Source organism: Periophthalmus magnuspinnatus, chromosome 22, assembly GCF_009829125.3.
Source record: "Periophthalmus magnuspinnatus isolate fPerMag1 chromosome 22, fPerMag1.2.pri, whole genome shotgun sequence".
Classification (NCBI taxonomy): Eukaryota; Metazoa; Chordata; class Actinopteri; order Gobiiformes; family Gobiidae; genus Periophthalmus; species Periophthalmus magnuspinnatus.
In genome coordinates this window covers 16,265,571-16,289,479 of record NC_047147.1, presented here as the reverse complement: position 1 = coordinate 16,289,479, position 23,909 = coordinate 16,265,571, and the positions used below count along the sequence as shown (strand labels likewise).

Sequence of the window (23,909 nt, the reverse complement as noted above, 5' to 3'; positions counted from 1 at the left end):
AAATAAAAAATCTTGAGTGTGAAGTTTTTGTAGCTCAGCCAGAACTCATATAGATATTTTTATGGGCACTAAATCTCTCACTCATCTCAATGTAACATTATTGAGCCCTAAAACACAGATGACATAACTACAAACATTATGGATTTGAGAGGTTCTTAATAATAGGGGTCTGAGGGTTCATCTCCAGGAAATGTTTGGATAAATCAGGTCTTATTTCCTCAAATGTGGTGCGTGTTAGAGGTCAGAGTAACATGGGCTATCAAACATGTATCATGCATCTGTTTACACAGCATTCAGTCAGTGTCCCACTTCAACAGTTTTTCTGGGGAGTTTTTGAGGGTGTGTCTTTGTTTTGTAGGCTGTAGTCTAAAAATAATAATAACATGTCAGTCATTCAACTAGGCCTGTACCTTAAACTCACTTTGTGGAATTATTAGGATTTTTTCCAGCAATATTTGTCAAGCCTTAAAGACATTGTACAGCACTGAACATGAATACAGCAGCTGCCTTGAAAACAGCGTCTGACCGAGTATTTAGCGCCCACACTGCTGAGTCTCACTGTCCTCTGTACTCTTATCATTTATCCTCTGTTTGACAGCGGTCTGTTTGTGCTATTTCCAAAGTTGGAGTTCGAGCGCGCAACAGGCAGAAGCCCTGGAGCATCCCCAGTGCCATCCAGCCGCATTTCCCTGTCCACTGCCTGATCTGTCAGGATTTAGTGATTTTAGTGCGACTTGGCAAAAACCTCAGAAGCATTACATTACAGCGGAAATGGTGGAGCCGACTGTCCCTCTGACTGGAAGCAGTGAGCAACTGTTGTGCACAGATGGCAACTTTGGTTGCAGAAGCGCATCAATGCAGACCAAATGCATAGAAATTAAGTTTAAATACAAAGAAGTAACCTTACTTGTATTGCTTGAAATAGTCATATTACACTGACGTAGCATCAATTATCAAAATGTGATAAAGAAAAATTATGTTTGTATAATCAATCATATATGTTATAAAATCAATGACATCTAAGTCCGAAAAACTTAACAGTGCTGTAAATGCTACGTAGTACATAACATTAATTCCTACCTTCATATTCCACGTCGGTAAACCAATAAAACCATAATAAATAATAAAAAGATTACCCAATCCATAGATCCATGTCATGCATTTACAAAAAGGAGCGGAAACAAGAAGCATTGGTAATCTCTGATTTTTGACTGTCAGGCATTACTAATGCTTTAGCGAAACAAATTGGAGTAAGATAAGTAAACTGCAGCAGTAAACATTGACGATATAATTGGACGATGTAATTTATGTCAGTATAATTCAGTAAATTTAGCAGGTACTGGTATTGCATGTGCCTAAAATACTAAACGTAGGGGGAATAGTTTCATACTGCAGCCATTGGTTTCCGCAGTACTGGCGGGGCTTTGCGAAATTGAGTCGTCCTTTTGGAGCGATAGCGTTACAAACAACAAGATCGTCGCGTTTATAGTGTAGTGACACAAATGTCCGATCAGACACTAAAGTGATATGAATGACATTAATGGGAACAGACGGATTTGTTAATACAAATGGTGTGTGTTGGCGATGTTGGCAACGTTGGCCGTTAGCAAACAAGTTTGAGGCGCGCTCTGCGGTGGCACTAAGCACATTCTCTCACTCTCTCCCTCAAAATCTTGAAGATGAGTTTTGCCAGAGAAATTAAACGTAAGTGCCTTGTCATGTATTGATGTCTCACTGTTTCAAGGTCTGTTGTTATTTATAAGAAGTCACTTATCTGCTGCAGAGCTACAAAAAGCAAAGAGCAAGGCCCAGAACAATAACAACCTCAGAGAAGAAGCGAGCATCTGCAATCAGCTGGGAGAACTGTTGTCTAAAAATGGTAAGAGCTGTGAGTTCAAGTAGCAATTGAGAATATATTTAATTACATTTAAACTGCATGATATTATTACGTATGTGTGATGTATAAACATCTTTTGAAGGTAGCTTGTATACATGTATCCAGAAGTTGCATTAGTATCAGATGTCATGGATAAAATATATTTTAATGCTAGTGACACTTAATGCTGATTTAATTCGCAATGTTCTAACCTTTACCCCATTATAATTCATGCTCCTTATCAAATCACTTTTACATACATAGCTAGTCCTTTACACTCCAAGCACTCCAGTTGTAGTAAAGTATTTTTTGATCACTTTTCATTTTTATGTCATAGGTGATTATGAGGCTGCCATTCAGGAACACCAGCAGGAGCTGTCCCTGTCTGAGGTGCTCAATGATGTGATAGGTCGAGCTGTTGCTAATCGGAAAATAGGAGAATGCTATGCTGAACTGGGAAATATTGAGGCTGCATTAAAGGTAAGTCATAGTTTTGGTTTTGCTTGGTTTAAGTAATGTTATTCCTCAGAGGTATTAAATGTTATAATGTACGTATATTTTTCCTTACAGTGTCAGAGGTGTCACTTGGATCTGGCCCGTTCTGTCTCTGATCATGCAGAAGAACAAAGAGCCCTTGCTACGATTGGCCGCACTTATTTATTCCGCTTTGAGTCTGACCAATCAAGAAGCAGTCTGGAACAAGCCGAGGATGCTTTTAAGAAGAGTCTTGTCATTGTTAATGAGCGCCTTGAAGGTCTGTGTATGTCTGTACTATGCTTCTATAGAGCCAGTTTAATATAGCTCTCATTGGTATTCATCTATTGTATAGGGATGGTGCCACAGCGGGAGATTTGTGAGATGAAAGCACGTCTCTTCCTCAATCTTGGTCTGGTTTGTGATCAATTGGGAGACCCCAAACGATGCAGTGAATTTATACGGCGCAGTGTGTTCATTGCAGAGTAAGATACTGTCTTGGCATACTGCATTAATGTTATTATACTAACAGTTGATAGGGATTTTCCCTGTTGCATCTATGTTCTAAAATTTTTGTTTTGTCTTTTGATGTCCAGGAAGAGTGAACTCCTTGAAGATCTCTATCGTGCCAATTTTAACCTGGGAAATATTTACTTCCGCAATGGACAAGCCTCAAATGCAGTGCGCTGCCTTGAACAGGCCAAGGAATGTGCCAGGAAAATAAAAGACAAGTTCAGTGAGAGCGAGTGTTTTCACTGCATTGGCAAGGTTTGAGCTCACCTCTGCTAATTAAAGTCATAAGTATCTGCATTTTCACATGTCTATATTTGTTTTTTTTTTCATTACAGGTGCAGCTGTCTCTAGGGGATTTTGTGGCTGCCAGACGCTCGCTAAAGAAAGCTTTGCAGCTTGGATCTCAGCAGCAAATGGACAAACAGGCAGTGAAGAAAGCATTCAAATATGGTACATTCTATACAATCTGTTATTTATTACTGTTCCCTGTGTCTCTGTGTAACTAAGTTGTTGTTTTACAGCGGACAAGGGTTGTAAACTGGAGGAGGAGTTGGGGGAAGACCAGGGCAAAAGACTCAGCCCTCATCAGGCTGTTGAACTGACAGAGCAGTTGGGAGATCTCTACTGTAAAGTGGGCTGCTATAGTAAAGCCTTGGATGCTTATCAGGCCCAAGTAAAAACATAAATATGCTATAAATGATATTTTCGCATCATGGTTTGTTGGTATAGTCTTGTTTGTCCTGCTTTATTTGATACAGATTTTTGTCAAACATTTTAGTTGACTGGTGCAGAGGCAATGGGGAAGCCTTCTCGAGAACTGGCTGTGATCCATGTTTCACTAGCTGCGACCTACACAGACTTAAAACAGTACAGCAAAGCAGTGGAGCTCTACAGACAGGAGCTCATGCTGAGAGCAGGCAGCGCCTCAGAGGTATGTGTGTATGTATGTATATACATGTGTATGTATATGTATGTATATGTGTTTATGTATATGTGTATATATGTATATACGCATATACACACACACGTACCATCAAGTGTTACCTTTTGCAGGAATGCAGTACATGGCAGAACATTGCAGTGGTTCAAGAGGAGGGTGGATTTGACTTCAGTGACATAGACCACAGTTTCAGTAAAGCATTGGATTGTGCTCAGAAGACAGGACAAGCTGGAATACAGGTAAGACAAGACATTAGCTTATATCACAATCGATAGCAGCTTTTCTTTTCTTCAAAATTAAAATGCCATGGTAGTATGACAACTAGAAAACCTCCTCTTTAGCAAAAAGAAAACTCAACCAAGTCAAACAGTTTTGAAATTTCTTCTCAAAATTCAACCATAGTTTGGCACTGGGTGACACAATTGTAATTTAAAACAAAATTCACTTGTGTCTTCTTTCCACAGAAGCGTGTGTTGAGGCGCTGGCTTTCATATCAGCGACGGAGCGGCTCTGCTAAATTTGAAGACACCAAGGCCCAGTTACAGGAGCTGTGTGCTGCAGAGGGTTGGAGCCCACATGACAGTGAGGGAGAGGAGGATGAAGATGAAGACATGGAGAACAGTGAGCCTCTGGAGGACAGTGACGTCATCCTCTCTGAGTCAGGTACTCATTACTCTGTGCTGTAGAAGCACAGGCCTAAGTGGATACTTATGTCTTAGCTTTTAATATTTTATAGACGACGATCTGGAAGGTTATGACAAGATGATGACAGGAAAAAGGAAGACTGGGCGTGTAAGTTCATATTACATTTTCAGACTTTGACAGCCTCAGGATTTTAAAGTGTAATTCATTCTCTGCTTTAGTGGAACAAGCGCAATGAAAAGGGTGAGACCTCTCTCCATAGAGCCTGTATTGATGGAAACCTGAAGCAGGTCCAGTACCTTATCGATCAGGTGAGATACTCCAAAATACTTGAAGAAAAAAAGCTTTTGTTCTTTAAAATAGAATCACTTGACTAATGTGCAATATTCATAACAGTATTATACAATACATACTTTATCTGTGTATGTGTAAATTAATCATTTGAAAATTGGACACTTAAAATACTACATTCCAACACATGCTTGTGTATGACTAGGGTCATCCAGTGAATCCCAGAGACTACTGTGGCTGGACTCCCCTGCATGAAGCCTCTAACCATGGACACTATGGTAAAAGAAATTCTTATTCGAAAACACGTTCCTAGTAATATTTAATTATGCTCAGCTGAAGTGTATTTTGCAGACATAGTGGCAGCACTGTTGGATCGCGGGGCCTACATTAATGACTCCGGGGGGCCCTTGTGTGAGGGGGTCACTCCTTTACATGATGCTCTGGCCTGTGGAAATTTAGCTGTGGCTCGGCTCTTAATAGAAAGAGGAGCATCTGTCACTTTACTCAACTCAAAGGTATTTTGAAGAACAATGGCATGAAAATGGGAAGAAAATTATTAATGATTATTATTATTAATTATCTTCAAAGGGAGAGTCGGCCATGGACACCTTGTGCCAATGGGAAAGGACATACAGCAGGGAGCTAGACAGAGAAACCAAGCAGGAATGTGCTGCTACAAAAACACTGCTGAGGAAAGCACTGGCCGGATTAGGTAAGAACTCATGGAATAGAATTAAAATAAGAGACACTGCACAATATATAACATGTTTGTCTTTTGTATTGCACCTATGCTGATCGCTGAAGGATGCTCATCAGGGTACCTATAAAAACATGTAGCTACTGTAGAATTTAATGTATAAAAAACTACTGGCAATTACAAAAGAATTGGGAGTTGATCACTAAAATATCAAAAAACATTTGCTCAGTAAACATGAAAACATATTGTCTTTACATCCCGATTATTTGTGGTTTCAAAACAATAAATATTCCGGTTTCTGTGTGCCACAGTGACTTCTGCCTCCGCTCCTGCCAAGCCTCTGGATACCCTACAGGACAGCCAGCTGTTTGATGCAGAGAACTCAGAGCCCCTCACCTCCTCCAGTCAGGACTGTACCCCTGTCAGCAGGGCCTCACAAGGACATTCAGCAGCAAGCCCCAAACCACCACACTGCAACAGCTCACAGCAGAGACAGCACAGGCACCGGGCCAGAGGGACAGATGCTCTGCTTCTCTATGGGGTAATAATCTGCATTTTGGCAAAAGGATCATTTTAAGATTAAGAAGTCCTAAATTGTGTGAGAGGGACCTAGCAGTCTTAAAACTAAGTACTTCAATATGTCCTTGACAATGCTACATTGCATCTGCCTTTATGACGGGTGGCAGTAGCTCTGTTGGTAGAATGCTCATCCACTGATTTGTAGGTCAGAGGTTCAAATCTCTCTCTTGACATAAACTGGACAGGATCCCCTGGTCCACAGGTTGGTGGTGCGATTCCAGCTCCCACAGACGAATACTGCCACTGGGTCTGTGGCCAAGACACTTAACCCACCTCGACTTTAGTGTCTGCATATACTGCTGTATGTGTGAATGGGTGTGCTTTGAGTGCCTTGAAGATAGAAAATCCATCCATCCATCCATCCATCCATTTTCTTCCGCTCATCCGGGGCCGGGTCGCGGGGGCAGCAGTCTAAGCAGGGACTCCCAGACTTCCCTCACCCCGGACACGTCCTCCAGCTCCTCCGGTGGGACCCCAAGGCGTTCCCAGGCCAGCCGAGAGACATAGTCCCTCCAGCGTGTCCTGGGTCTTCCCCGGGGCCTCCTCCCGGTGGGACATGCCCAGAACACCTCCCTAGGGAGGCGTCCAGGAGGCATCCTGAGCAGATGCCCGAGCCACCTCAGCTGGTTCCTCTCAACGTGTAGGAGCAGCGGCTCTACTCCGAGCTCCTCCCGTGTGACCGAGCTCCTCACCCTATCCCTAAGGGTGCGCCCGGCCACTCTGCGGAGGAAGCCCATTTCAGCCGCTTGTATCCGCGATCTTGTCCTTTCGGTCATTACCCAAAGCTCATGACCATAGGTGAGGGTAGGAACGTAGATTGACCGGTAAATCGAGAGCTTCGCCTTCCGGCTCAGCTCCTTCTTTACCACAACGGACCGATACAGCGATCGCATCACTGCAGACGCTGCACCGATCCGCCTGTCAATCTCCCGCTCCATCCTTCCCTCACTCGTGAACAAGACCCCGAGATACTTGAACTCCTCCACTTGGGGCAGAGACTCACCACCCACCCGGAGAGAGCAAACCACCTTTTTCCGGTCGAGAACCATGGCCTCGGATTTGGAGGAGCTGATTCTCATCCCAGCCGCTTCACACTCGGCTGCAAACCGCCCCAGTGCCTGCTGCAGGTCCTGGCTCGAAGAAGCCATCAGGACAACATCATCCGCAAACAGCAGAGATGAAATCCTGTGGTTCCCAAACCAGGCCCCCTCCGGCCCCTGGCTGCGCCTAGAAATTCTGTCCATAAATATAATGAACAGAACCGGTGACAAAGGGCAGCCCTGGCGGAGTCCAACATGCACCGGGAACAGGTCTGACTTACTGCCGGCAATGCGAACACAGCTCCTGCTCCGGTCATACAGGGACCGGACAGCCCTTAGCAAAGAGCCCCGGACCCCATACTCCCAGAGCACCCCCCAAAGGACACCACGAGGGACACGGTCGAATGCCTTCTCCAGATCCACAAAACACATGTGGACTGGTTGGGCATACTCCCATGAGCCCTCGAGGACCCGATGGAGAGTATAGAGCTGGTCCAGTGTTCCACGACCAGGACGATAGAAAATCGCTACGTAAATATGACCACTAATTTTTTACACTTCTTTACAACCAGGTCGATTTCTGAAGGGGGTTTTAGGTCTCCACTGTATCCAATGGTAAATTAAGTGATCAGAAAAAGGCTTGTGCCCAGTGCTCTCAGCCACTGTATTAACAAAACACATAGTTTTCATCATAAAAAAAAATTACCTAAAATATCCATTATATCTGAAACATTTTAAAATGGTATCCAATAATTACACTTATTGCATGTAATCCGTCAAAACTGTTTGTTGTCCTTTTAGACTAACGGCAGCTCTTCAGATGACAGCGACACAGACTCTCCCGTGAGTCCTCTGCGCCCCGTGCGGCCCAGGCACAATGGAACTCCAGCATTCTCCAGTCAAAGTCAAGCACCCATAAACAAAAATGACCTCAGCTCAACATTAAAGACTCAGGACAGCATAAAAGACACTCCGGCCCCCTCTGTGTTTGAGCGAGAGGAGTACCACAGCGCCATCCGGGGCCTGGGAAGTGCCAAGTCTCGCCTGCAGAGTTCATCACAGTTCTCCAGCACTCCTGACCCAAGTACCAGCAACAGGGCAGCTCTGGTGCCTGAGGAGGAGTATGTGGCTGATGACTGGCTAGAGGATGACCTGGGAGATATTCAACCCAAGAAGAAGAGGAGGCTTCAATTGGAACAGAGTGGATCAAGAGCAGAGAGCAGTGTTTCGACCAGCAGAAACCAAATCAGACAGACACATTCAGAGCATACCAGCAGAGGTAAGAATATCCTATGAGAGTTGACTATATTTACTATGACATATGCTCATAGTTCATTTACTGAAGTATTCTAGAGTATCCTAATTGTGCATACTGTCATTCTGCCCTGGGGCAAGCCACTTCACGCACATTGCCACATACAATATGAATGTCGTGTGTTAGTGTTGGTGTTGGTCGAAGGGGCAGATTTAAAGCACTTTGGGTGTTTTGAAAGGCAGTGTGTAAATCCAGTGCATTATTATTTACATGTATTGCTTGAAATAGTAATATTAGATTGACGTAGCATCAATTGTCAAAATGTGATAAAGAAAAATTATGTTTGTATAATTGATCATATATGTTATAATCTATTTTATGCCTGGGTGCAGTTGTGTCCTCCTCCAGCAGGGGTGTCTTTATGAAAAAGAGTTGCACTGTGAAGCCGCAGCAGGTAAAGATGACTCAGATGCCTGGAATGGTGAGGCTGGGGCGCAGAGAGGTCAACCGCTGCCCTAGCCCCAACATCACTGATGAAGAGGACGTGAGGGCCCTGACTCCTCCTCCTCCTCCTCCTCACATGTACTCACAGGTGAGGCAAAACTGCTACAGGCCAGGCTGTGGCTGTGTATAGGTGATATTTTTTACCATGTTCAAAACCATGCTTATTTCTCATATTTTATAGCCTCCAGCCCATACTCTGGCCACTCATCCACCAATCAGAATAAGGGTCAGAGTTCAGGAGGATGTCTTCCTTATACCCGTGCCACAAAGGTTAGTCAATAATTGGAAATAGCCGATATTTTATGAACTATATGAGGTTCAGTTTTTATATATAAAAAGTTGGATGACCCCCAAGTTAGCCAGTAATATGCATTTTGAAGAAGCGTGACTGATAATTGATAAGCAATTTAATTGCATGTTTTAAGCATTTGAAAAAGTGTTTTGTTTTGTTATTACTACATACACAGGAAAAGCGGCATAGAACCTTTGGTCTTTGACAGCTATATATATATTTTTTTAATTTTTGCTTTTAAGGTGGCAACTTAAAAAATACTGTTACTGTCGCAGAGTTTCCTCCTAAATCAAAGTATTGTGTGTCAGTAATGTCAGTTTTACAGAAAAAATAGAGACATTATATTACACTGAGTCCTCTCAAACCATTTTATCCCCATGTCTGTGGCAGTGAGGCTGACTCGTGCACTGTGGCGTGGCTGCGTGAACAAGCGGCCCAGAGGTACTACCAGAAGTGTGGCCTACTGCCTCGCCTCCAGCTGCAGAAAGAGGGCGCACTCCTCTCACTGCAGGACCCGCTGCTGGCTGTGCTGCACACAAATGAAGAGGTTGGCATGATGTAATTAGTATTAACACAAAACCATCTTTTCCAAGTGTTTAATATGGCTCTATTATAGGTCCTGGCTGAGGTTTGCTCGTGGGATCTACCTCCTCTTCCAGAACGATATAAAAAGGCCTGTCAGAGTCTGGCAGTGGGTAAGAATGGAAAAACAACATTGAAAACAAAAAAAATCTGTCTAATTTCTGCATCCTTTTATATTCATAGCTCTACTCGCTTCATGTTTGCGGGTGACTTGGGATGCGTTCACGCCACATCAAAAATTGGGACTTAACTAGAACAAAACCTGGACTAGATCAGGAGCACTGAACTAGGACTAGACTGATGAGAATTAAACTGAGAATTAGGACCAAAGCTTAAGTCTACATCAGGACTAAACTAAATTGGACTCAAAGCAGTAAGAACATAACCTGGCCCATGCATAGTGATTGTGTAACACACTAAACTGAGTCCCTCACATTTATCAATTTGAAATGGCTCTCACTGAAAGTTATTGGAACGTTCAAACAAATTCTTCACATTGATTGATTGAGGTGTCACAACAGTGGAACAAGCTGAAAATTCAAACTTTTGTTACATCCAGTTCAGAGAAGGCCATAAATGCCCAAAGAACTTACCTTCTGCACATTTTTCACAAACAAAATAGTCTATTTTTTAGTTAAAGTAGGCCAAAGTACGTCTGTTGGCGTTGCCATGTTTGTTTTGGTTTGGCAACTACAGAATAAGATATAACAAAGGTACATTATATGCCTTTGTTCTATATTCAATAAGATATTCATAAGAGCTAAATTGCTAAAGTTATCGTAGTTGTCTACACATTATTAATTGCACAAGTGTACATGTTACCAAACATTTCTTTCACTTTCTGAAATGCTTGTGTTGTGGAGCAGAGGAGAACCGCCGTGTAAGCCGGCTGTGTGAGGTGCAGGACGGGGGCTCGTGTGTGTCCGTGTGCGGTCTGAGCCTGGCACCCTCCTCTCTCACCCCACTCCTGCGGGCACTCAAACTTCAGGCCAGCCTCACCGAGCTCCGCCTCTCAGGGAACCGTCTCCATGACAGCCTCTTGCCCGAGCTCGTGGCCACCGCTATCACCATGCCCCGATTGCGGCTGCTGGACCTGTCAGCCAATCACATCACAGGGGCGGGGCTGGAGAAGGCTGTCACTGCTCTGAAGGGCCACAGTCACCCTGCGTTTCCTGTAAATGAACACATACATCAGTCATTTTTACACCTTCATGACAAAATATCTATACATTTTCTACCTGCCTGAAATTTGCACTTCACTTTACTCTATGGTAACAGCTTGGTAACTAATGACGAATGTATTTTGCAGTGTTTTACATCATCAGTAAAAACTCACAACTAGATCAGTAATTAAATCAGTTTTTTGGTGTGTTTACATGCACAAAATAAATCTTATTATCAAACAACACCCAGTCACTGTTGTATTTTGAAGACCTAGCACAATGAGTTTTATACTAATATTTTCAATCTTACACTGCGTTTCAATAATCTGATAACTCCTGAAACCAGATAATGATCAGATTTATGGTGTGCATATAAACAGTGCAACTTCTTATCCATAGGTTACCATACACTTTTGAGTTCCTTTTCCATCCTATTACCATGCTATTGCAATGCTATAAAGTGAAGTGCTACCAAATGAGAATAATATTTTAACACAGTTGAATAGCTCATATTATCATAATATTCAGTAAATGCAAGTGAAATGTCATCTTATTTTGTAAGTAATTATTAACAAATTTTTAGCAGGTTAAAACCAACATGTTTCTGACAAGTAGCCTCCATTTCCTGTGTCAAACTGAATACATTCTCCTCTCTAACCCTTTACTATTGGCAGTTTTGATTTGAGAATATAACGATGTCATACTCTCGGATGGGGGGATGTGTGTAATATTCAAAAAGTAAATTCACTAATGTTTAATATGTTTAACCTGATCATTTCTATTAGTAACTAAACCCAAGAACTTACAAGTCCATTGGCCAGTGAGGTTCATTCACACTTGTAATGTTGTTAAACTGCAGATTTCTGTTGTAATATAGCAAGTTCTTGGTTTTATTTTAATAGCTTCTTTTTTCAGCCCTGAACGTTTTGACTGCTCACTAGCAGTCTTCCTCAGAGTGGTCATGTGATGTTGCTGTGACATGTCCAATCGGCTGATTTAAACAGGCTTTGGTGGTGTCTAAACTGTCAGGTATGAAAACAAACTAAACCTTGGTCTGAAGAAAGCTTTTATAAAAATAAAACCAAGAACTTGCAATATTACAACAGAAATCTGCATTTAACAATATTCACTTTAGCTGCCCTCCATCTGTGTTAAATATTATTAGTCTACAGAATGTTGTCATTTGAAACCCATATTTCATGTCTGTTACTGTTCCTGTGTCATAGTGCCTGGAGGAGCTGGACTTGAGTTTTAACCTTCTGGGAGACAGTGTATCTGAGCCTCTGTCCTGCCTACTCAGCTGCTGCCCTCTGCTGGTCACACTGTCCCTGCAGGCCTGTGGTCTGACTGCACGCTTTCTGCAGCAGCACAGGCTCATGCTGGCCCAAGCTCTTGCAGGTAAAACGACAAGATCAGTTTCCTTTTGGTTGCTTGCAGCCTTGAGTTTTACGGTGTAGATTTCAATTAAGAGAGAAACACATATCACTCTGGAATGGCTCTTACTGAATTTTGAATTTGAATCTGATTGATTCTGATCACAACAGCGGAACAAGACGAAAAATCAAACTTTTGTTTTATCCACTTGAGAGAAAAGACATCTTCCCTGTTTACAAATGTTCAAAACGCTTACCTTCTACACTTTTTCACAAACAAATAGTTTGTATTGACGCTAAAGTAGACTTGAGTACATCTGTCGGGGTCGCCGTGTTTATTTTGGTTTGCTTGTGTGCTTTGCCTTTGGCTTCCACACAAACCTAAATGCCTGTGACTGGTGTGCCAGTCTCCTGTCGGGCCCTGGCACACCAGAAGGGACATGCCAGGATGGATTGTTGTGAATTTGTGAACTCAAACATCGTGAGAATCCATCTTGTTGTGCAAGGTTAGGGTGTGTATACAGTAAACTGAATGTTGAATTTTAATACATATATTACCATTTTATTGACGATACACTTTTTTCTCCCCAATATTGCGCTTAGGGTTGTCAATAGTATCAAAATCAGATACTAATTGATACTGAAGGTTGCATCATTGACCATACTCGTTTACCCTTGATTCTAAAAAATGTCACATTCACATGACAGAAATGAACCTTTCCTGAAAACCTTTAGAATGACCTTGAGCTGTATCAGAACAAGTATAAGACACAGACTAGTATACACCCATGGAACACACCTGGACACTGAGGGATTACACAGATGAAGCTACATGGGAATATAAAGCACGTACTGTTATTTAATGTTGAAAATCACATTATCATCACATACTGTCTAAATAAAGAGTGTTTTTTTCATCATGGAATCTGTATCTGTATTGAGTATCAGGTCTATTCCTTTGTTACACCGTATATTTGCTTATTTTCTCAGATGATTGTGCATGTATGTCACTAGTACCATTACTGGTTCTCTTTGTCTGCAGGCATGGCCCATCTGAGGTCATTGTGCCTTTCCCACAATGCACTGGGCTCAACTGGCTTTGAGCTGGTGTTAAAGACAGTACCTCTACACAGCCTTACTCACCTGGACCTGTCGGCGGTGCGTAGTGGGCCAGCGGATCACCCAGCTCTGGAGCAGCTCACCAAGCTCCTGTCCCAGGTCTGAGGGATAAAAAGCTACGTTTCTATGAATGTGGTGATTTTAACTCTTGTTCTTTCGGTTTTGTAGAATGAGTGTCCCCTGACTCACTTAAGCCTCGCTTCAAATGGCCTGACAGACAACAGTGTAGTCACTTTGGTCAGGTTGGTAACCGTAGTTCAAGCTGTCATTGTTGGGTTTGTGTGAATTTTGACCAACCAATTTAACCAGTTCTATTTAGTTTCAAGATGACTTTTACTCAACTTTTTTGTTTTGTTTTTTGTTTTTCTGGCTCTGTGATTTTAGGAGAATGGTAAATTGTATACCTTTTCTTTTCATTTTCATTTTAAATTTTTCATTTCCAATTTTTCCAATTTGTTTTTGTTGGTTAATGAAAAGATCTGTCCTTTTTATCATATAGCTTCATTCAACAATCATTACTAAGCTTTTTTTTTGTTATTGCTGCCCAGTTTGTTGTTGTAATGTCTTACATTGTTAAGTGTGTGTACATTTGTTGTTCAGGTGTCTGGCTTCATGTCCCGCTCTGGAGAGCTTGGATCTCTCAGGAAACCCCTCCATCACCTCAGCTGGTCTCTACAGCATCCTGGCATCTCTGAAGGAGGCGGGGCTGTCACTGAGCATTCTCAATTTACAGGGTGAGTCGGAACATTCAAATAAAATCATCTCAGTCCTTTTGAGAATTCCAGAGAAATGTGATGTAGGTTTCAATCTATATCACATTTCTCTGGAATTCTCAAAAGGACTGAGATGATTTTATTTGAATGTTCCGACTCACCCTGTAAATTGAGAATGCTCAGTGACAGCCCCGCCTCCTTCAGAGATGCCAGGATGCTGTAGAGACCAGCTGAGGTGATGGAGGGGTTTCCTGAGAGATCCAAGTTCTCCAGAGCGGGACATGAAGCCAGACACCTGAACAACAAATGTACACACACTTAACAATGTAAGACATTACAACAACAAACTGGGCAGCAATAACAAAAAAAAAGCTTAGTAATGATTGTTGAATGAAGCTATATGATAAAAAGGACAGATCTTTTCATTAACCAACAAAAACAAATTGGAAAAATTGGAAATGAAAAATTTAAAATGAAAATGAAAAGAAAAGGTATACAATTTACCATTCTCCTAAAATCACAGAGCCAGAAAAACAAAAAACAAAACAAAAAAGTTGAGTAAAAGTCATCTTGAAACTAAATAGAACTGGTTAAATTGGTTGGTCAAAATTCACACAAACCCAACAATGACAGCTTGAACTACGGTTACCAACCTGACCAAAGTGACTACACTGTTGTCTGTCAGGCCATTTGAAGCGAGGCTTAAGTGAGTCAGGGGACACTCATTCTACAAAACCGAAAGAACAAGAGTTAAAATCACCACATTCATAGAAACGTAGCTTTTTATCCCTCAGACCTGGGACAGGAGCTTGGTGAGCTGCTCCAGAGCTGGGTGATCCGCTGGCCCACTACGCACCGCCGACAGGTCCAGGTGAGTAAGGCCGTGTAGAGGTACTGTCTTTAACACCAGCTCAAAGCCAGTTGAGCCCAGTGCATTGTGGGAAAGGCACAATGACCTCAGATGGGCCATGCCTGCAGACAAAGAGAACCAGTAATGGTACTAGTGACATACATGCACAATCATCTGAGAAAATAAGCAAATATACGGTGTAACAAAGGAATAGACCTGATACTCAATACAGATACAGATTCCATGATGAAAAAAACACTCTTTATTTAGACAGTATGTGATGATAATGTGATTTTCAACATTAAATAACAGTACGTGCTTTTATATTCCCATGTAGCTTCATCTGTGTAATCCCTCAGTGTCCAGGTGTGTTCCATGGGTGTATACTAGTCTGTGTCTTATACTTGTTCTGATACAGCTCAAGGTCATTCTAAAGGTTTTCAGGAAAGGTTCATTTCTGTCATGTGAATGTGACATTTTTAGAATCAAGGGTAAACGAGTATGGTCAAATGATGCAACCTTCAGTATCAATTAGTATCTGATTTTTGATACTATTGACAACCCTAAGCGCAATATTGGGGAGAAAAAAGTGTATCGTCAATAAAATGGTAATATATGTATTAAAATTCAACATTCAGTTTACTGTATACACACCCTAACCTTGCACAACAAGATGGATTCTCACGATGTTTGAGTTCACAAATTCACAACAATCCATCCTGGCATGTCCCTTCTGGTGTGCCAGGGCCCGACAGGAGACTGGCACACCAGTCACAGGCATTTAGGTTTGTGTGGAAGCCAAAGGCAAAGCACACAAGCAAACCAAAATAAACACGGCGACCCCGACAGATGTACTCAAGTCTACTTTAGCGTCAATACAAACTATTTTGTTTGTGAAAAGTGTAGAAGGTAAGCGTTTTGAACATTTGTAAACAGGGAAGATGTCTTTTCTCTCAAGTGGATAAAACAAAAGTTTGATTTTTCGTCTTGTTCCGCTGTTGTGATCAGAATCAATCAGATTCAAATTCAAAATTCAGTAAGAGCCATTCCAGAGTGATATGTGTTTCTCTCTTAATTGAAATCTACACCGTAAAACTCAAGGCTGCAAGCAACCAAAAAGGAAACTGATCTTGTCGTTTTACCTGCAAGAGCTTGGGCCAGCATGAGCCTGTGCTGCTGCAGAAAGCGTGCAGTCAGACCACAGGCCTGCAGGGACAGTGTGACCAGCAGAGGGCAGCAGCTGAGTAGGCAGGACAGAGGCTCAGATACACTGTCTCCCAGAAGGTTAAAACTCAAGTCCAGCTCCTCCAGGCACTATGACACAGGAACAGTAACAGACATGAAATATGGGTTTCAAATGACAACATTCTGTAGACTAATAATATTTAACACAGATGGAGGGCAGCTAAAGTGAATATTGTTAAATGCAGATTTCTGTTGTAATATTGCAAGTTCTTGGTTTTATTTTTATAAAAGCTTTCTTCAGACCAAGGTTTAGTTTGTTTTCATACCTGACAGTTTAGACACCACCAAAGCCTGTTTAAATCAGCCGATTGGACATGTCACAGCAACATCACATGACCACTCTGAGGAAGACTGCTAGTGAGCAGTCAAAACGTTCAGGGCTGAAAAAAGAAGCTATTAAAATAAAACCAAGAACTTGCTATATTACAACAGAAATCTGCAGTTTAACAACATTACAAGTGTGAATGAACCTCACTGGCCAATGGACTTGTAAGTTCTTGGGTTTAGTTACTAATAGAAATGATCAGGTTAAACATATTAAACATTAGTGAATTTACTTTTTGAATATTACACACATCCCCCCATCCGAGAGTATGACATCGTTATATTCTCAAATCAAAACTGCCAATAGTAAAGGGTTAGAGAGGAGAATGTATTCAGTTTGACACAGGAAATGGAGGCTACTTGTCAGAAACATGTTGGTTTTAACCTGCTAAAAATTGTTAATAATTACTTACAAAATAAGATGACATTTCACTTGCATTTACTGAATATTATGATAATATGAGCTATTCAACTGTGTTAAAATATTATTCTCATTTGGTAGCACTTCACTTTATAGCATTGCAATAGCATGGTAATAGGATGGAAAAGGAACTCAAAAGTGTATGGTAACCTATGGATAAGAAGTTGCACTGTTTATATGCACACCATAAATCTGATCATTATCTGGTTTCAGGAGTTATCAGATTATTGAAACGCAGTGTAAGATTGAAAATATTAGTATAAAACTCATTGTGCTAGGTCTTCAAAATACAACAGTGACTGGGTTGTTTGATAATAAGATTTATTTTGTGCATGTAAACACACCAAAAAACTGATTTAATTACTGATCTAGTTGTGAGTTTTTACTGATGATGTAAAACACTGCAAAATACATTCGTCATTAGTTACCAAGCTGTTACCATAGAGTAAGTGAAGTGCAAATTTCAGGCAGGTAGAAAATGTATAGATATTTTGTCATGAAGGTGTAAAAATGACTGATGTATGTGTTCATTTACAGGAAACGCAGGGTGACTGTGGCCCTTCAGAGCAGTGACAGCCTTCTCCAGCCCCGCCCCTGTGATGTGATTGGCTGACAGGTCCAGCAGCCGCAATCGGGGCATGGTGATAGCGGTGGCCACGAGCTCGGGCAAGAGGCTGTCATGGAGACGGTTCCCTGAGAGGCGGAGCTCGGTGAGGCTGGCCTGAAGTTTGAGTGCCCGCAGGAGTGGGGTGAGAGAGGAGGGTGCCAGGCTCAGACCGCACACGGACACACACGAGCCCCCGTCCTGCACCTCACACAGCCGGCTTACACGGCGGTTCTCCTCTGCTCCACAACACAAGCATTTCAGAAAGTGAAAGAAATGTTTGGTAACATGTACACTTGTGCAATTAATAATGTGTAGACAACTACGATAACTTTAGCAATTTAGCTCTTATGAATATCTTATTGAATATAGAACAAAGGCATATAATGTACCTTTGTTATATCTTATTCTGTAGTTGCCAAAACCAAAACAAACATGGCAACGCCAACAGACGTACTTTGGCCTACTTTAACTAAAAAATAGACTATTTTGTTTGTGAAAAATGTGCAGAAGGTAAGTTCTTTGGGCATTTATGGCCTTTCTCTGAACTGGATGTAACAAAAGTTTGAATTTTCAGCTTGTTCCACTGTTGTGACACCTCAATCAATCAATGTGAAGAATTTGTTTGAACGTTCCAATAACTTTCAGTGAGAGCCATTTCAAATTGATAAATGTGAGGGACTCAGTTTAGTGTGTTACACAATCACTATGCATGGGCCAGGTTATGTTCTTACTGCTTTGAGTCCAATTTAGTTTAGTCCTGATGTAGACTTAAGCTTTGGTCCTAATTCTCAGTTTAATTCTCATCAGTCTAGTCCTAGTTCAGTGCTCCTGATCTAGTCCAGGTTTTGTTCTAGTTAAGTCCCAATTTTGATGTGGCGTGAACGCATCCCAAGTCACCCGCAAACATGAAGCGAGTAGAGCTATGAAATATAAAAGGATGCAGAAATTAGACAGATTTTTTTTGTTTTCAATGTTGTTTTTCCATTCTTACCCACTGCCAGACTCTGACAGGCCTTTTTATATCGTTCTGGAAGAGGAGGTAGATCCCACGAGCAAACCTCAGCCAGGACCTATAATAGAGCCATATTAAACACTTGGAAAAGATGGTTTTGTGTTAATACTAATTACATCATGCCAACCTCTTCATTTGTGTGCAGCACAGCCAGCAGCGGGTCCTGCAGTGAGAGGAGTGCGCCCTCTTTCTGCAGCTGGAGGCGAGGCAGTAGGCCACACTTCTGGTAGTACCTCTGGGCCGCTTGTTCACGCAGCCACGCCACAGTGCACGAGTCAGCCTCACTGCCACAGACATGGGGATAAAATGGTTTGAGAGGACTCAGTGTAATATAATGTCTCTATTTTTTCTGTAAAACTGACATTACTGACACACAATACTTTGATTTAGGAGGAAACTCTGCGACAGTAACAGTATTTTTTAAGTTGCCACCTTAAAAGCAAAAATAAAAAAAATATATATATAGCTGTCAAAGACCAAAGGTTCTATGCCGCTTTTCCTGTGTATGTAGTAATAACAAAACAAAACACTTTTTCAAATGCTTAAAACATGCAATTAAATTGCTTATCAATTATCAGTCACGCTTCTTCAAAATGCATATTACTGGCTAACTTGGGGGTCATCCAACTTTTTATATATAAAAACTGAACCTCATATAGTTCATAAAATATCGGCTATTTCCAATTATTGACTAACCTTTGTGGCACAGGTATAAGGAAGACATCCTCCTGAACTCTGACCCTTATTCTGATTGGTGGATGAGTGGCCAGAGTATGGGCTGGAGGCTATAAAATATGAGAAATAAGCATGGTTTTGAACATGGTAAAAAATATCACCTATACACAGCCACAGCCTGGCCTGTAGCAGTTTTGCCTCACCTGTGAGTACATGTGAGGAGGAGGAGGAGGAGGAGTCAGGGCCCTCACGTCCTCTTCATCAGTGATGTTGGGGCTAGGGCAGCGGTTGACCTCTCTGCGCCCCAGCCTCACCATTCCAGGCATCTGAGTCATCTTTACCTGCTGCGGCTTCACAGTGCAACTCTTTTTCATAAAGACACCCCTGCTGGAGGAGGACACAACTGCACCCAGGCATAAAATAGATTATAACATATATGATCAATTATACAAACATAATTTTTCTTTATCACATTTTGACAATTGATGCTACGTCAATCTAATATTACTATTTCAAGCAATACATGTAAATAATAATGCACTGGATTTACACACTGCCTTTCAAAACACCCAAAGTGCTTTAAATCTGCCCCTTCGACCAACACCAACACTAACACACGACATTCATATTGTATGTGGCAATGTGCGCGAAGTGGCTTGACCAAGGGCAGAATGACAGTATGCACAATTAGGATACTCTAGAATACTTCAGTAAATGAACTATGAGCATATGTCATAGTAAATATAGTCAACTGTCATAGGATATTCTTACCTCTGCTGGTATGCTCTGAATGTGTCTGTCTGATTTGGTTTCTGCTGGTCGAAACACTGCTCTCTGCTCTTGATCCACTCTGTTCCAATTGAAGCCTCCTCTTCTTCTTGGGTTGAATATCTCCCAGGTCATCCTCTAGCCAGTCATCAGCCACATACTCCTCCTCAGGCACCAGAGCTGCCCTGTTGCTGGTACTTGGGTCAGGAGTGCTGGAGAACTGTGATGAACTCTGCAGGCGAGACTTGGCACTTCCCAGGCCCCGGATGGCGCTGTGGTACTCCTCTCGCTCAAACACAGAGGGGGCCGGAGTGTCTTTTATGCTGTCCTGAGTCTTTAATGTTGAGCTGAGGTCATTTTTGTTTATGGGTGCTTGACTTTGACTGGAGAATGCTGGAGTTCCATTGTGCCTGGGCCGCACGGGGCGCAGAGGACTCACGGGAGAGTCTGTGTCGCTGTCATCTGAAGAGCTGCCGTTAGTCTAAAAGGACAACAAACAGTTTTGACGGATTACATGCAATAAGTGTAATTATTGGATACCATTTTAAAATGTTTCAGATATAATGGATATTTTAGGTAATTTTTTTTATGATGAAAACTATGTGTTTTGTTAATACAGTGGCTGAGAGCACTGGGCACAAGCCTTTTTCTGATCACTTAATTTACCATTGGATACAGTGGAGACCTAAAACCCCTTCAGAAATCGACCTGGTTGTAAAGAAGTGTAAAAAATTAGTGGTCATATTTACGTAGCGATTTTCTATCGTCCTGGTCGTGGAACACTGGACCAGCTCTATACTCTCCATCGGGTCCTCGAGGGCTCATGGGAGTATGCCCAACCAGTCCACATGTGTTTTGTGGATCTGGAGAAGGCATTCGACCGTGTCCCTCGTGGTGTCCTTTGGGGGGTGCTCTGGGAGTATGGGGTCCGGGGCTCTTTGCTAAGGGCTGTCCGGTCCCTGTATGACCGGAGCAGGAGCTGTGTTCGCATTGCCGGCAGTAAGTCAGACCTGTTCCCGGTGCATGTTGGACTCCGCCAGGGCTGCCCTTTGTCACCGGTTCTGTTCATTATATTTATGGACAGAATTTCTAGGCGCAGCCAGGGGCCGGAGGGGGCCTGGTTTGGGAACCACAGGATTTCATCTCTGCTGTTTGCGGATGATGTTGTCCTGATGGCTTCTTCGAGCCAGGACCTGCAGCAGGCACTGGGGCGGTTTGCAGCCGAGTGTGAAGCGGCTGGGATGAGAATCAGCTCCTCCAAATCCGAGGCCATGGTTCTCGACCGGAAAAAGGTGGTTTGCTCTCTCCGGGTGGGTGGTGAGTCTCTGCCCCAAGTGGAGGAGTTCAAGTATCTCGGGGTCTTGTTCACGAGTGAGGGAAGGATGGAGCGGGAGATTGACAGGCGGATCGGTGCAGCGTCTGCAGTGATGCGATCGCTGTATCGGTCCGTTGTGGTAAAGAAGGAGCTGAGCCGGAAGGCGAAGCTCTCGATTTACCGGTCAATCTACGTTCCTACCCTCACCTATGGTCATGAGCTTTGGGTAATGACCGAAAGGACAAGATCGCGGATACAAGCGGCTGAAATGGGCTTCCTCCGCAGAGTGGCCGGGCGCACCCTTAGGGATAGGGTGAGGAGCTCGGTCACACGGGAGGAGCTCGGAGTAGAGCCGCTGCTCCTACACGTTGAGAGGAACCAGCTGAGGTGGCTCGGGCATCTGCTCAGGATGCCTCCTGGACGCCTCCCTAGGGAGGTGTTCTGGGCATGTCCCACCGGGAGGAGGCCCCGGGGAAGACCCAGGACACGCTGGAGGGACTATGTCTCTCGGCTGGCCTGGGAACGCCTTGGGGTCCCACCGGAGGAGCTGGAGGACGTGTCCGGGGTGAGGGAAGTCTGGGAGTCCCTGCTTAGACTGCTGCCCCCGCGACCCGGCCCCGGATGAGCGGAAGAAAATGGATGGATGGATGGATGGATGGATTTTCTATCTTCAAGGCACTCAAAGCACACCCATTCACACATACAGCAGTATATGCAGACACTAAAGTCGAGGTGGGTTAAGTGTCTTGGCCACAGACCCAGTGGCAGTATTCGTCTGTGGGAGCTGGAATCGCACCACCAACCTGTGGACCAGGGGATCCTGTCCAGTTTATGTCAAGAGAGAGATTTGAACCTCTGACCTACAAATCAGTGGATGAGCATTCTACCAACAGAGCTACTGCCACCCGTCATAAAGGCAGATGCAATGTAGCATTGTCAAGGACATATTGAAGTACTTAGTTTTAAGACTGCTAGGTCCCTCTCACACAATTTAGGACTTCTTAATCTTAAAATGATCCTTTTGCCAAAATGCAGATTATTACCCCATAGAGAAGCAGAGCATCTGTCCCTCTGGCCCGGTGCCTGTGCTGTCTCTGCTGTGAGCTGTTGCAGTGTGGTGGTTTGGGGCTTGCTGCTGAATGTCCTTGTGAGGCCCTGCTGACAGGGGTACAGTCCTGACTGGAGGAGGTGAGGGGCTCTGAGTTCTCTGCATCAAACAGCTGGCTGTCCTGTAGGGTATCCAGAGGCTTGGCAGGAGCAGAGGCAGAAGTCACTGTGGCACACAGAAACAGGAATATTTATTGTTTTGAAACCACAAATAATCGGGATGTAAAGACAATATGTTTTCATGTTTACTGAGCAAATGTTTTTTGATATTTTAGTGATCAACTCCCAATTCTTTTGTAATTGCCAGTAGTTTTTTATACATTAAATTCTACAGTAGCTACATGTTTTTATAGGTACCCTGATGAGCATCCTTCAGCGATCAGCATAGGTGCAATACAAAAGACAAACATGTTATATATTGTGCAGTGTCTCTTGTTTTAATTCTATTCCATGAGTTCTTACCTAATCCGGCCAGTGCTTTCCTCAGCAGTGTTTTTGTAGCAGCACATTCCTGCTTGGTTTCTCTGTCTAGCTCCCTGCTGTATGTCCTTTCCCATTGGCACAAGGTGTCCATGGCCGACTCTCCCTTTGAAGATAATTAATAATAATAATCATTAATAATTTTCTTCCCATTTTCATGCCATTGTTCTTCAAAATACCTTTGAGTTGAGTAAAGTGACAGATGCTCCTCTTTCTATTAAGAGCCGAGCCACAGCTAAATTTCCACAGGCCAGAGCATCATGTAAAGGAGTGACCCCCTCACACAAGGGCCCCCCGGAGTCATTAATGTAGGCCCCGCGATCCAACAGTGCTGCTACTATGTCTGCAAAATACACTTCAGCTGAGCATAATTAAATATTACTAGGAACGTGTTTTCGAATAAGAATTTCTTTTACCATAGTGTCCATGGTTAGAGGCTTCATGCAGGGGAGTCCAGCCACAGTAGTCTCTGGGATTCACTGGATGACCCTAGTCATACACAAGCATGTGTTGGAATGTAGTATTTTAAGTGTCCAATTTTCAAATGATTAATTTACACATACACAGATAAAGTATGTATTGTATAATACTGTTATGAATATTGCACATTAGTCAAGTGATTCTATTTTAAAGAACAAAAGCTTTTTTTCTTCAAGTATTTTGGAGTATCTCACCTGATCGATAAGGTACTGGACCTGCTTCAGGTTTCCATCAATACAGGCTCTATGGAGAGAGGTCTCACCCTTTTCATTGCGCTTGTTCCACTAAAGCAGAGAATGAATTACACTTTAAAATCCTGAGGCTGTCAAAGTCTGAAAATGTAATATGAACTTACACGCCCAGTCTTCCTTTTTCCTGTCATCATCTTGTCATAACCTTCCAGATCGTCGTCTATAAAATATTAAAAGCTAAGACATAAGTATCCACTTAGGCCTGTGCTTCTACAGCACAGAGTAATGAGTACCTGACTCAGAGAGGATGACGTCACTGTCCTCCAGAGGCTCACTGTTCTCCATGTCTTCATCTTCATCCTCCTCTCCCTCACTGTCATG

At 42.8% G+C, this 23,909-nt stretch overlaps 1 protein-coding gene across 1 annotated transcript in view; it reads left to right on the top strand.

Annotated features, from left to right (window-relative positions):
* Positions 1-1,422: 1,422 nt before the first annotated feature.
* The window catches only part of tonsl (tonsoku-like, DNA repair protein), a 24,347-nt gene continuing 1,860 nt past the window's right edge, over positions 1,423-23,909 (top strand). The window contains exons 1-27 of the mRNA XM_033987962.2: positions 1,423-1,704; positions 1,784-1,879; positions 2,214-2,356; positions 2,447-2,630; positions 2,706-2,835; positions 2,947-3,118; positions 3,199-3,313; positions 3,385-3,536; positions 3,642-3,794; positions 3,917-4,042; positions 4,268-4,466; positions 4,540-4,595; positions 4,667-4,756; positions 4,942-5,014; positions 5,088-5,251; positions 5,325-5,448; positions 5,745-5,974; positions 7,854-8,331; positions 8,700-8,899; positions 8,993-9,081; positions 9,494-9,650; positions 9,720-9,798; positions 10,552-10,859; positions 12,075-12,246; positions 13,264-13,439; positions 13,509-13,582; positions 13,941-14,074. Of these exons, the coding sequence (XP_033843853.1) occupies positions 1,680-1,704; positions 1,784-1,879; positions 2,214-2,356; positions 2,447-2,630; positions 2,706-2,835; positions 2,947-3,118; positions 3,199-3,313; positions 3,385-3,536; positions 3,642-3,794; positions 3,917-4,042; positions 4,268-4,466; positions 4,540-4,595; positions 4,667-4,756; positions 4,942-5,014; positions 5,088-5,251; positions 5,325-5,448; positions 5,745-5,974; positions 7,854-8,331; positions 8,700-8,899; positions 8,993-9,081; positions 9,494-9,650; positions 9,720-9,798; positions 10,552-10,859; positions 12,075-12,246; positions 13,264-13,439; positions 13,509-13,582; positions 13,941-14,074 (4,099 nt within the window). The 5' untranslated portion in view covers positions 1,423-1,679. The remainder of the gene's footprint in view (positions 1,705-1,783; positions 1,880-2,213; positions 2,357-2,446; positions 2,631-2,705; positions 2,836-2,946; positions 3,119-3,198; positions 3,314-3,384; positions 3,537-3,641; positions 3,795-3,916; positions 4,043-4,267; positions 4,467-4,539; positions 4,596-4,666; positions 4,757-4,941; positions 5,015-5,087; positions 5,252-5,324; positions 5,449-5,744; positions 5,975-7,853; positions 8,332-8,699; positions 8,900-8,992; positions 9,082-9,493; positions 9,651-9,719; positions 9,799-10,551; positions 10,860-12,074; positions 12,247-13,263; positions 13,440-13,508; positions 13,583-13,940; positions 14,075-23,909) is intronic.